The sequence below is a fragment of the Petaurus breviceps genome, unplaced genomic scaffold (genome assembly GCF_028583685.1).
Source record: "Petaurus breviceps papuanus isolate PSGF00001 unplaced genomic scaffold, PetGlider_PUasm1.0 37, whole genome shotgun sequence".
In the NCBI taxonomy this organism is placed as follows: Eukaryota; Metazoa; Chordata; class Mammalia; order Diprotodontia; family Petauridae; genus Petaurus; species Petaurus breviceps.
This window is the reverse complement of record NW_027186296.1, coordinates 6,172,631-6,186,427: the sequence shown is the minus strand read 5'-3', so window position 1 is coordinate 6,186,427 and position 13,797 is coordinate 6,172,631. Positions and strand designations below refer to the sequence as shown.

Here is a 13,797-nt window from a genome sequence, read left to right as displayed (position 1 = left end):
AGAGTTGATAAGTTGATAATGATTTAAAAATACATTTTTGTTATCTATTTCCTTTATACCCCAAAAAAACCATTGTGCTTCCTATACAAGTGAGTTAGGGCAAGTAAAAGAAAAAGGTGCATAGAAACTTCAAGGAAAAAAGTGATTCTCCAATTTGGGATCTAAAGCAGAAACTATAACTAAAATAAATTAGTACTTAGAGCAGAATGCATGAAAACTGATTTTTTTAAGTCTGTTTAAAATATTAATGTAAGAAACAGCTAAATTAATGATTTCTCCAAGAATGTGCTATCATAAAAGGATAAGAATCAATCTAAAATCAATAATTTTTCAAATCAAAGACTCAAAGAACAAAGATTCCTTTAATAAGCATTCAACTTTTGAGTGTAAGAATTGATACACATAAATTTACTAAATCATGAATCAATAAATTCATTAGATCGTTATTTATGGTACTTTACTGTATAATATAGACCTGTTCATAATTTTCATTTTTTTCCACTTATGTACATGTATCCTGTGCTCCAAGAGTTAGTCATGGAATGTTGAGTGGATGGACCTCTTGTGTATTCCCTAATGAATATTGATGCAAAAAATTTAAACAAAATACTAGCAAGAAAATAACAGCACTATATCACAAGGATTATACACTATGACAAGGGGGGATTTATACCAAGAATGCAGAAATAGTTCAATATTAGGAAAACTGCAAGCATAATTCACCATATTAATATAATTAATATTTCATTAACATTAAACTAATTGATATTTCATCAGCATTAAATATAATTAATATTTAATTAACCATTAATAATCCATATAATTTGTCATATTGATAACAAAACCAACAAAAAATCCTATCTCAATAGATGCAGAAAAAGCTTTTGAGAAAATACAACAATTTTTCCTATTAGAAACACTAGAAAGCATGGAAATAAATGGAGCTTTCCTTAAAATAAGTAGTATCTATTTAAAGCTATCTGCAAGCATTATTCATAATGAGGATAAGCTAGAAGCCTTGCAAGATAAGGCGTGTAACAAGGATGCCCAATGTCACCAATAGCATTCAATATTTTATTAGAAATGCTAGCAATAGCAATAGGAGAAGAAAAAGAAATTGAAGGAATCAGAATGAACAATGAGGTGATAAAACTTCTCTTTTTGCAAATGATAAATGATGATACACTTAGAAAATCATACAGATTCAACTAAAAATTTAGTGGAAACAATAATTTTACCAAAGTAGCAGGATATAAAATAAACTCATATAAATCATCAGCATTTCTATGTATTACCAACAAAAGCCTGCAAGAAGAGATAGTAAGAGATACCCCCATTTAAAATAACTGTACACAGTATAAAATACCAAAGAATATGCCTGCCAAGACAAACCAAGGAACTACATGAACGTAATTATAAGACACTTTTTATAGAAACAGAATCACATTTAAATAACTGGAGAAATATTAATTGCTCATGGGTGGGCAGAGCAGATATAAAAAATGACAATTCTACCTAAACTAATCTACTTATTTAATGCCATCTCAAGTTACCAAAAAAATACATTTAGCTAGAAAAAGATAAACAAAATTAATGTAGAAGAACGAAAGGCCAAGAATATCAAAAGAAAGTGAAAAAATATAAAGAAAGGAGGATTAGTAGTTCCAGACCTTAGGCAGTAATTATCAAAACTGCTAGGTAGTGGCTAAGAAATAGAAAGGTGGCTTGGTGGAGCAGGGTAGACATAAAATACACAGTAGTAGATGATTACAGTAACCTTGTTCTTGACAAATGTAAAGATTTAAGCATCAGGGATAAAAGTTCAATATTTGGTTTAAAAATTATTGGGAAAACTAAAAGGGAGTCTGGCAGAAATTGGGTCTAGACAAATATCTTATACCATATACCAAGTTAAGGTCAAAATGGATCTATGACCTAGATATAAAGGGAGATATCATAAGAAAATTAAAATATCATGGAACATATTACCTATGAGACTTATGGTTCAGAGAAGAATTTATGAATAAACAACAGATAACATTGTGAGATGTAAAATGGATAATTTTAATTACATTAAAATAAAAAGGGTTTGTACAAATAAAAAAACAATATAGCCAAGATTAGAGGGAAAACAGAAAATTGGGGGAGGGGATTTTATAGACAGTTTCTCAGGCAAAGTTTTCATACCTAAAATATATACAGAGCTTTGTCAAATATGAGTCATTCCCCAATTGATAAATGGTCAAAGGGTATCAATGGGCAATTATTTATGAAGAAATCAAAACTATATATAGTCATATGAAAAAATTCTTTAAATCATTATTGATAATTAAATTAAAATGACTTTGAGATACCATCTCACAACTATCAGATTAGCTAAAATGATAGAAGGGGAAAATGAGAAATGGTGGGGGGGATGTGGAAAAATTGGAACACTAATACATCAGTGATGGAACTGTGAACTGATCCAGCCATTTTGGAGAACAAACTACAATTATGCACAAAGTTATAAAGCTCTTAAAGTGTATCTTCTTTGACACAGCAATGTGACTATTAGGTCTTCTTCCCAAGGTGATCAGGAAAAAAAGAAAAGAACCTATACATTCTAAAATGTTTTGAACAATTCATGAACCACTGTGAAGCATCAGAACCAATAGATATGAATTTTATTTGGCCCTGCCATTTTACAAAAATTTCAGGTACTTCTCTTGACATAACTATTTTGTCCCTTCCTACATTAATTGTGCATAATCTTTCTGCTTCTCATGTGATCCCACTGGCATTTTTATTGGGTTGAACTTTTTTCCCCCTTTTGGAGGGGGGAAGGTAGGGCAATTGGGGTTAAGTGACTGGCCCAAGGTCACACAGGTAGCTTTGTATTAAGTGTCTGAGGCCAGATTGGAACTCAGGTCCTCCTGACTCCAGGGTGGTGGTCTATTCGCTGTGCCACCTAGCCTCCCCCTTGTGCTGAACTTCTTATGACAAAGATAAATGACCAGAAATTTTTCACATTTTCCTTTTTTGGGAATTGTACCTGATTTCTTTACTTTTCAAATCTCTATATTAAAGTCTTTGATTAATGTTGATCTGTTTGTTTTGTTCTTTGCACTGATTTAGCTTCTTGTATCACCTTAACATTTTAACTTTTTCTTTCAACTGCTGATTAAAAGAATCTAGAATTCAGGTATCCTTTACTTTTCTGTATTTCTTTCCACATGTTTCTATTTTTGTTGTTGATTCTCACTAAGTAATATATTATTCAAATTTTCTGCTGCATTTACCACCAAATATTGACATAATCTTCCAAAGAATTTCCATATATCTTCAAAAGTTCTAAAGTCACTTCTTTCATTATTATTGTTACTATATTTTTTTGTCTTCATTAGACTAAGAGTATCTTGAAAATGTGATTCAACGTCATAAAACATCGACAATTTTGTGGATGTAAGTACTTCCTTCACTAATACCAATCACAATCTCTTTGACTCCCAAGTCTCAAAACAGTAACATCATGAATTTGGGGGCAGGGTGGTTATCACAATCAGATGACCACCATATTGGAAATTGGCCTTCCTTCATTTAATATAACTCCCAGATAACAGATACACTATCTATTGCTAAATACTTTTCAAAATCTTTCTAATCTTTTTAAAAATCTAGGTTACAGGGCAGCCAGGTAGCCCAGCGAGTAAGAGCACCGGCTCCAGTGTTGAGAAGACTTGGAGATCGAATCCCGGGCTCAGACACTTACCACCCACCCAGAAACACCTGGCTGTGTAACCTTGAGCAAGTTACTTAACCCCAATTGCTTAGGGGTGGCCAGGTGGCTCAGCGAGTAAGAGCACCGGCTCCAGTGTCGGGATGACCTGGATCAAATCTGGACTCAGGTACTCATGCACCACACCCAGAAATAATAACTGGCCGTGTAACCTTGAGCAAGTTACTTAACCCCGATTGCTTAAAAGAAATTTAAAAAAAAAATCTAGGTTACCTCCATGCCACAATGAAGTATCGAAGTAGAATTTTTGTGAAGCATACTTCACAATTTGACAAAGTCAAATTGATCCTCTCCAAACAGTCTCTATTGTGAAATCTTCCCAATGAATGAAATTTTGTTGTCACTGTAACATGCACAATAATCAACAAAACAGTATGTGTAAACTGCCTTAACCTAGAATGCAGAAGGTGCCTTATATTGTAGCTTCTCCAGGCTAACTTGATCTATTCCTTATTTGCTTTCCATAATGCTTAATGATTATCAGAAATAAGAACTCAATATATCTAATTGTCAAAAAGTCATGAAAGCAAATATCAGCTGAAAAGAAATGAAAACATTAAGCATTCTTGCCCCTCAGAGTTGGAAAAACCTTGAGACCAACTCATTCAGCTTATACTTAAAAGAGACTCCTTTGTATGATAACACTAGCAAGTAGTTATCCAGAAAAAGTTTGGAAACTCCAAAATGTGAACTATTATCTTCTGAGGCAGCTTATTCAACTTCTGAGAAGTTATAATCATTAAGAAGTTTTGCCTTGCATTGAACCTAGGTTTAACTCTCTATAAGCCATTCCTCCCAGTTCTATTCTCTGAGGACAAGCAGAAAAATTTTATTCTATATGATAACCCTTCAAATGCTTGGAGATAGCTATCCTGTTCACTGTAATTCTTATCTCCTACAAGTTAATCCTCCCAGAGTCTTTTAACCAGGCTTAATATGACATAGTCTCTCGTCTTCCCAATTTCTTAGTTGCCCTTATATAGACTCTCTACTTTTTCAACATCTCCTCTTTAGTGTGGCATTCAGAATTGAACAGAGTGCTGTAAATGTGATCTGACCAATGTGGAATATAAGACTAGCGTACCCTGCTTTCTGGTCACTATGCAACCATGAATAACCTTAGCTTCTTCTGGCTATTGATTTATGTTGAGCCTCAAGTCCACTGGGACCATAAGATCTTTTTTATATAGACTGTTTTATGAAGTTGATTCTTGAACAGATTCCTAGGATATTGCATTTATTCCCATTAAATTTCTTCTTATTAGATGAGGTCCAATCCTTTAGGCTTTCAAGAACTTTTTAGTTCCTAGTTGTATCAACTAATATATTAGATGTCTCTCCCAGTTTTGGGTGATTTGACAAATACCTTCTTCCAAGTCATTGATTTTTTTTTAAAGTTGAACAGCACAAACCTATATTAAGTCTCTGGCATTCCAATGGAGATGTCTGTCTGAGATGACAAACAAATTAATAAAAACAACTCTTGGGGTCATTCAGTGCAGCAATAGGGTTTGCCCTTGACCTAAATGCTTCCAATGGAAAGAAAAGCCAGAGCTTTGCTCTCTGAATGATGCCTCCTTTTGTTTTTTTTGTGTAATTTAACAGTTTGAAGCTTTTGATTAACCATTTCAGTGATCCTTGACTTGACACCATAGAATACTTTGTTCCCATGTTTCTTTTGATATATTCACCATCCCAATCCCCAACTCTGGAAAACTCACACTTTCTACTTTCTCTATTCTTGATCCCATATTAAAATCAAGAGCAATATCTTTCCTCCAAAATTTGCTCCTTATTCTGAATTTGACATTTCTAATATTAATACTCTTTACACCATCATACAGACTCAAAGTTAGATTAATATTTCATGTTTTCCAGTTCATTAACCCCAAAATAAAAGCAACCACCAAGTTCTATTTATTTCAACTCTGCAGTGTCTTTCATATTTTGTCCTTACCCCTCTATTCCCACTACTACAGAGTTTAAGATCTTATTTCTTCTCCCCTTATTTTCCTTCCACTATTGCAATCAGTTTCTAGATTATGTGTCCTTACACTGCAGTTTGATTAATCTCCCTGAGGTATGGCTCTGTTTATGTTATCCATCTCCTCAATATGGCAAATAAAATCCACACTCCTTAGTATGGCAGGCAAGGCCCAATCACAATTTTATACCAACATGCCTTCCCAGTTGTATACCCTACAGCTCCCATTCATATTCTGGCCAACCTGTACTATCCTCCCACTTCCCCAAATTTAATCCTCATATTCCAACCTCTCTACCTTTGCTCACGGTCTCCTATTCCTTCAACCCTGTCTATACACATTCTGTCCATGCTTCAAGACTCCACAAAGACTTCCTTGATTTGTGATCTCTCTCTCCACTGAAATCATTCTACTGACTATCTGTACTACTCACTTGGCATGTAATCACACACTGCCTTGTAACATTTCTTATATTTTGACATATAATTTCATTTAATATTTACATTGTTGTTTTATTTTTAATGGTTGTATCTTCTCCCTCCTTAACTACAGTAATATGAATTTGAAGATCACAGGTCAGTTCCTGCTCTATCACTTACTCCCCATGTGACCACTGGCAAATCACTTGACCTCTCAGAGCCTCAGTTTCCTTATCTATAAAATAAAAGAGTTGGACTAGATACTCATTTAAGGATCCCTCCACCTTTAAATCTATGATCCTACAAAAGTAAAGCTCTTTGAAGATTGGACCATGTATGATAGCATAATAAATTCAGATGACTCAAGAAAAAGAGAAATCAAGTCATATGATTTCTTTGATTTTGTCTCAATATTACATACAAATGTCAAGTGGGAATCAAGGCCAATATTATGATGTAGATTTACAAAAGGCAAGGGTAACATTTAGTGAAGATAGTGGACACTTATAACATACCAGAAGTACTATTTTACTCAAACGTAACATTTGTTATATTTTTTTACTTGCACTACTGAGTAAAATGAAAACATTTCTCACAAAAGAAAGGAAATAATGAGATGAACTGCTATTCTGAACTAAATTGTGACCAACATTAAAGGACTGATTGGCATTGTGGGAGTGATAGAACTCTTAGGACAAAGAAACTATGTTGTTTGAACATTTATAACATCATTCCTCTGCTCAAGAAATTTTAGTGGTTCCCTCTTGCCTCTGGGATAAATTACAAAGCTTTGCACTTAGTCTTTCACAACTAACTTCCAGGATTGTTGAACATTGCACCTCTTCAGATACATTGTATTCCAACCAAAATGGCCTACTTGTTGTGCCTTGAATGTCTGTCTACATTTATGGGATGAAGTATCTCATGTCCACATCTTTCCTCCCAAATACTCCCTCTTCCTTTTCTTCCTTTTACTGTTGAAGTTACCACCATCCTCCCATTCCTCCAAGCTCTCAACTTAGGTATCATCTTTGACTCCTCACTCTCACCCCACCATATCCAACCTGTTGCCAGGGCCTGTCAATTGGATCCTTATAATATCTCTTGAATATACCCCCTTTTCCTCCCTGATACTGCTGCTGCCCTGCTCCAGGCCTTCATCAGCTCATTCTTGGACTATTATAATTGTCTGCTCATTGATCTGCCTGCCAAAAGTCTCTCCCTATTTCAGACTATCCTCCATTTAAGTATCAAAGTGATCTTCCTAAAATTCAGGTATGACAATGTTAGCCACCACCACCCCTATTCAGTAAACTCCAGTGTTTCCCTATAACCAATAGAAACAAATATAAAATTATCTATTTAGTATTCAAGGTCCTTCATAACCTGGTCCCCTCATCTTTCAAGCTTCCTTACACTTAAACCCTCCACCTCCACCTACTCCATGATCTAATGACATAGACTTCCTTTTTGTTTCTCATATAAGACACAATCTACCAACTCTGTGAATTTTCACTGACTATGCCCCATGCCTGAAATATTCTTCTCATCACCACCTCCTGGTTTCCCTGAATTTCTTTAAGTCCCAGCTAAAATCTAACCTTATTCCGGAAGACTTTCTCATTCCCCTCAATTCTAGTGCCTTCTTTCTGTTGATCATCTCTAATTTATCCTGTAAATATTATGTTGGTACATAACTGTCTGCATATTGTTTTCCTCCTTACTTTGGGACTTCCTACAGAGCAGGGACTGTCTTTTGCTTACTGGCACATAGGAGGTGTTTAATAAATATTTATTAACTGACTCTGAATCCATAATTTCTTTCAAGGCTCAGTTCATGTAATATCTCAAAGGAAACCCATACTGATTTCTTTATTTATTAGTGTTTTCTCTCTCCTCCTCAAATTATCATTGATATTTACTATATCACTTAAATATTTACATTTTATATCTCCCTGGAGTTTTCCCCTTGAAGGCAAGCCTTATTTTTTTATTTGTATTATGCACTCTCCCTTGAAGGCAAGAATTATTTTTTATTTTTTCTTATACAGTTTTTGTATCTCTTACACCCAACACATTCAACAAGCATTTAATTAAGCACCTAGTATGTCCCAGACACATGATAGGCTTTTAATAAATGCTTGCTGATGGGGCAACTAGGTAGCATAGTGAATAGAGCACTAGCCCTGGAGTCAGGAGGACCTGAGTTTCAATCCAGCCTCAGACATTTAACCCTTACTAGCTGTGTGATCTTGGGCAAGTCACTTAACCACAATTTCCCTGCCTTCCCCCCTCCAAAAAGACAAAAAATAAATAGATAAATAAATTCTTGCTGAATTGGATTGGATAATAGTATAACAGGAGTCTGAGGACTGAGGGAATCATGAGATATGTGATTCAGAAGTACAATGTTCTTTCCAATCCCTGAAGTAGACTAGACTATCATGACCTATGAGCCACAAGGTGGACTTTGGCTGTACATGAGAGTTTTCAAAGAGGAATACATATTCTGCCTAGAGAGAGTTACACAATAGCCAAAGTTAGGGGGAAGAGTCTGTCTATGATGGAGTTTCAAGAAAAGCAGCCACTCAGACAACATCATGATGGCATATACTTTGAACCTGACAAAGGGTGTCAATGGAGCTAGAGTTTCCACTGCTTGCTGCTATAGCTATTAAAAGAAACAATGGGGAGAACAGTGGTTGAATTGTATTCCCCTACCCCAAGAGGATGCTGAAATGCGAGGTGTATATTACTCGCCTTTCCCATTCAGTTTTATCACTGCATATGAACAATGAGAATTTCACTCCTAAGTATTTTTCTCTTGTTTGCTTTGCCTTTTGATTTAACTTGTATCTTTGAAAGAACTTTTTCTTTACATAAAACTAATGATTAATGTGTACAGTATTATACATCTGAATATATTTTACCATGCCAGAAAGGGGGAAATAGTTGAAATCTATGTCTACCTTAAAAATACACAAAGTTTAAATAGGTCAGAGATCAAAAGCTTTATTCAAACATTAGATATTCTCCTAACTGGGAACTCTGAGCTGTTGTGATTAAATCTTTGTCTTTTAGATATATATGCTTAATCCAGTAGAGAAACTGTAGCTGGAAGTGGTTAATCATATTGTGAAATCCTCAATCCAGTCTCTGACTCAAAACAGTGGAGGAAGGGGAAAGGGTGAAGGCCGTGACCAAAGAGAAATGCACATCCTTATAGCTTTCCCAGTGAGAGGAAAAATGTGTGACCTAGAAGGATTTAACTCTTCCTCCTTCTTTCCAGTTCAGAGAAGGGAATAAAGCTAGACATATTCAAATATGTACCCTAGACTCTACAAAAGGCAATTTCAAAAAATTCAGAGAAAATGCAATCATGAGACTATGGCCATGAATTCAAAAAAAGGAATGGAGGAAAAGAGAGAAAAAAAACTTTTTGAAATGAAATTATTATTGTATAATTATTAATAATCCCAATGAGGAAGAATAACAGGAAGCATCTAAGGCAGCTAATGGCACAGTGGATAGACTGTTGGGCCAAGATTCAAGAAGACAAATTCAAATCCATCCTCAAACACTTACTAACTGTTCAATTTTGAGCAAGTCCCTGAATTTCTGTTTGCTTCAGTTTCTTCAGTTATAAAATGTGGATAAGAATAGCACCTACTTCCCATGGTTCTTGTGAGATTCTAAGGCCCTTACCACCCTGAAATCTATGATTCTGTATGTATTAGCTTTTGTAGGAACTACCTCATTTTCTTGTGTCATATGGGACTTCCATTTAATTGAGACCTCCAAGATATTTTTTCCAGATAAACTTCTATTAAGCCAGGTCTCTTCCATATTGCCTGAGTACAACTGATTATTGGACTCTAAATACTTTATTTCACATATTTTACATATCAGGTTTCCAGATAATATATTTATTATATTTCCAGAGAATAATCTTTTATTTATTATTAATAATCAGTTTCCTTAGATGGGGAAAGGAAAGAGAAGAAAAAGGGAATAAGTAGTTATATAATTCCTATTTTGTGCTAGTCACTTTATTATGTACTTTTTACAAATATTATTTCATTTGATCCTCACAAAAACCATGGGAGGTAGGTCCTCATCACTGAAACCAAGTGAGGTTAGATTACTTGCCTAAGGTCACACAGGGGCAAGATATGAACCCAAGTTGTCTGATTCCCAAACCAGAGGAATGGGCCATTAATCAGTGGACATATTGGCTTCAGCATACTCTGTACTTTTCAGACCTTGTCTAGAGAATTTTGCCCAGTGCTATATACTAAACTTTAAGAAGCATGTTGACAAACCATAAAGTGTTCAGAGGAGGGAAAGAGAATGTTAAAGTAGTGCCGATATGTTCTAGGTGTGGATCATGTCATTTGATCAATAAATAAACACTTATTAAGTGCCTACTATTTTACAGACACTGTGCTGTGTGTAGAAAAGAGTAGGGCACACAAAGAGCTCTCTTACAATGTTTTAAGCACAATTAAGTTAGTGATTATGTTTGTTCTATATTGGTGTAAAAGATTTTTAAAAAGGGTAAATTGAGTATAAGTTAAAGCAAGATAGATTTCAGCATGGTATAAAGAAAAATTTCCTTATATCCAAAGATTAGAACTATCCAAAAGTATGGGCTATAAGGGGGTGGTAAGTTCCTTAATCATGGAAATATTCAAGTATACTCTGAAATGGTATGGAGGTGTTCAAGTATTGTCTTAGGAATAGGGCAAATTGATCTTTAAGGACATTTCCAAATAATCTAAGTCTAAATAATTAGCTGGGAATGAGGGGAATCTTGACAACGGTTGGGAATCTCGTTATAATTGACAGCTCAAAGATTTGCTTGAAGAGTTAACAAGTTGAGTGTGATACATCCAGACTACAAACAATATAGAAAGACCATAGTTGAATAGATGGATAATAGGAATATGAGAAGACTCTCTGCAACAAGTTGGATCCTTATATGATAAAAATGTAATAGAAGTACATTACAGGCCACCAAATGAGAGCAATGAGGCTTAGAAATGATCAAGGAGCCTGGGAAAAAATTCACCAATAAAATGAACATTCTCAGAACTTTAATGATTTGGTTTACCTTAATTTTCAAATGTAACAATATACATATATATACATTTAGAGAAAAAGAGAGACATATAGATATCTATATATGGGTTGTTTTAGATAGATAGTAAACATAGGAGAACACTAAGAGAGGTCAAAAACTTGGCAAACTCAAAATTAGACAAACAGGCTTTTATAAGAAACTGGCTTTTTATAAGAAGTCCAAAACCAGTAATAAGATCTTTTTAAATATCAAATATGCAATACTCATGGTAGTTATACTTTAATTATCAAAAATAGATTTACATACTTCTTAATGGAAACAAAAAAGGAAAAGGGAGTCAAGTTTACTTTTTAGACAAATAGCAAACATAAATAATTCTGGAACAAGAAAGGATAATGTACCGAAGCTGATAAGAAGAGGTTAACAATTACCCATAAGGCTCTCCTCATCTTCAGTACTTGAAATTGATAATCAACAGCACTCTCTTCAAACTGTCTTAATCAATAAAACATTTGCTTGTCTCCCTGTCTTTTTTTCTGTTTCTAGCATTAACTTTTTATCCTTCTTAACTGTACTGTATTTGCTCTCCTCAGTCTCATAAACCTCCAGGGTTTTGACTGTGATCTATATTTAGACAACTTCTAAACTTACATCTCCAGTATCAGTATTTCTCCCAGCTTCATACCTATGTTTCTTGCCGAGCACTGAGTATTACCATTTGGAAGTTTCTCTAGGACCTCAAACTCCGCCTGTCAAAATACTAGCTCATGATCTCCCTCTGCAAATAAGTTCTTCAATGAGACTTTTTGTTGCTTCTGATGAGAAAATTTCATGTTACAAAGTCATTTAAGAGATTTTTCTAAAATTGCCAATCTGGCTGCACAATCTCCTCATTGCCACCTTCATTTCTTTGTTCCTGAATGTGTAGATGACTGGATTCATAAAAGGAGTAAGAACTGCATCAAAAATGGCAAGAAACTTATCCAAATGTGATGTGGGGTGTGGCCATGTATAAACAAAGATCAATGGACCAAAAAACAAAACCACCACAGTGATGTGAGCTGACAGAGTGGAGAGGGCCTTGGAAGAACCACCTGAAGAATGCTTCTGCACAGTGACCAGGATAAAAATGTAGGAGATGACCAAGATGAAGAAAGATCCCAAGGATATGAAGCCACTATTGGCAGTGACCATGAATTCCAGTCTATATGTGTCTATGCAAGCAAGTTTGATGAACCGAGGGAGGTCACAATAAAAGCTGTCTAATTCATTAGGGCCACAAAATGGCAGATTAACAACAAAAGCCAGTTGGACCACTGAGTGGATGAAGCCAATGGTCCAAGCAGTTACCAGGAACACAGTGCACATTCTTGGACTCATAATAGTCAGATAATGGAGAGGTTTACATATAGCTACATATCTGTCAAAGGCCATGGCTATAAGCAGCACCATCTCAACACCACCAATCAAGTGAATAAAGAACATCTGGGTGATGCAGCCAGAGAATGAAATGACTTTGTGCTTTTTGAAAAGATCACATATCATCTTGGGGGAAGTAACTGAGGAAACTCCCAAGTCAATGAATGAGAGGTTGGCCAACAAGAAGTACATGGGAGAGTGTAAGTGAGGGTCAGAAGTCACTGTGAGCACAATAAGGGAGTTTCCCAGCATGCTCGCTACATAGAATACAGAGGAGAAAACAAAGAGGAAAAGCTGGATATACCAAGAATTGGAGAGTCCCAGGAACACAAACTCAGACACCACAGTATGATTGACTCTGCTCATTGTCTTAGCAGCACTGCCTCTGTGGCCACCTTTAGGAAGAGAATAAAGAGAGAATCCAAATTACTGGGAATAATATTAATCTTTCAGATTTCAATTCAACAAATATTTATTCGGGGAGGCTAAGTGGTGCAGTATATAGAGCACCAGCCCTGGAGTTAGGAGAACCTGAGTTCAAATTCAGCCTCAGACACTTGACACACTTACTAGCTTGTGACTTTGGGCAAGTCACTTAACCCCAATTGCCCTACCCCCCCCAAAAAAAACAAATATTTATTAAAAATCTACTCTGTGTGATGCATAACCATTTAACATTATAGAAACCCAGGATTGACTCACCTTTTCACAGCAAAATAGTGACTGTTTATGCTATGATTACATGAAGCCTTGAGGGCGCTGCCAAAGAGCACTGTTTTTAAGTACAGTATGTCCTCCTATATCATTTCTCTAGTTCTTGTCTGAGAGAACTGGGCAAGAACAGAGGTAAGACTGATACACAGAAGTATTTAGAGGAACACGTGGGGCAATGATCCAGAACAGAATGTAGGAAGGAAAGGGAGGAGAACATGAATGTTTCCATTTCAGTCTGTACTTCGTATGTGTTGTAATTTACATAAACTGTCCAAGTTTCTGTTTTCTTACATGTCAAACTGGGATAATACTATCTGTATATCTGTCTTAAGGCATTGTAAGGGACAAATGAACATTTTACAATGGGTGTAGCATGTGGGCATGGCCCCTAGAGCCCCT

General features: G+C 35.4%; 1 protein-coding gene across 1 annotated transcript; it reads right to left on the bottom strand.

Annotated features, from left to right (window-relative positions):
* Positions 1-12,111: 12,111 nt before the first annotated feature.
* On the bottom strand, positions 12,112-13,269 carry LOC138168395 (olfactory receptor 4F3/4F16/4F29-like). Its single transcript, XM_069097424.1, has one exon. The coding sequence runs from the start codon at positions 13,048-13,050 to the stop codon at positions 12,112-12,114; it is 939 nt and encodes a 312-aa protein (XP_068953525.1). The 5' UTR covers positions 13,051-13,269.
* Between the last annotated feature and the right edge of the window lie 528 nt (positions 13,270-13,797).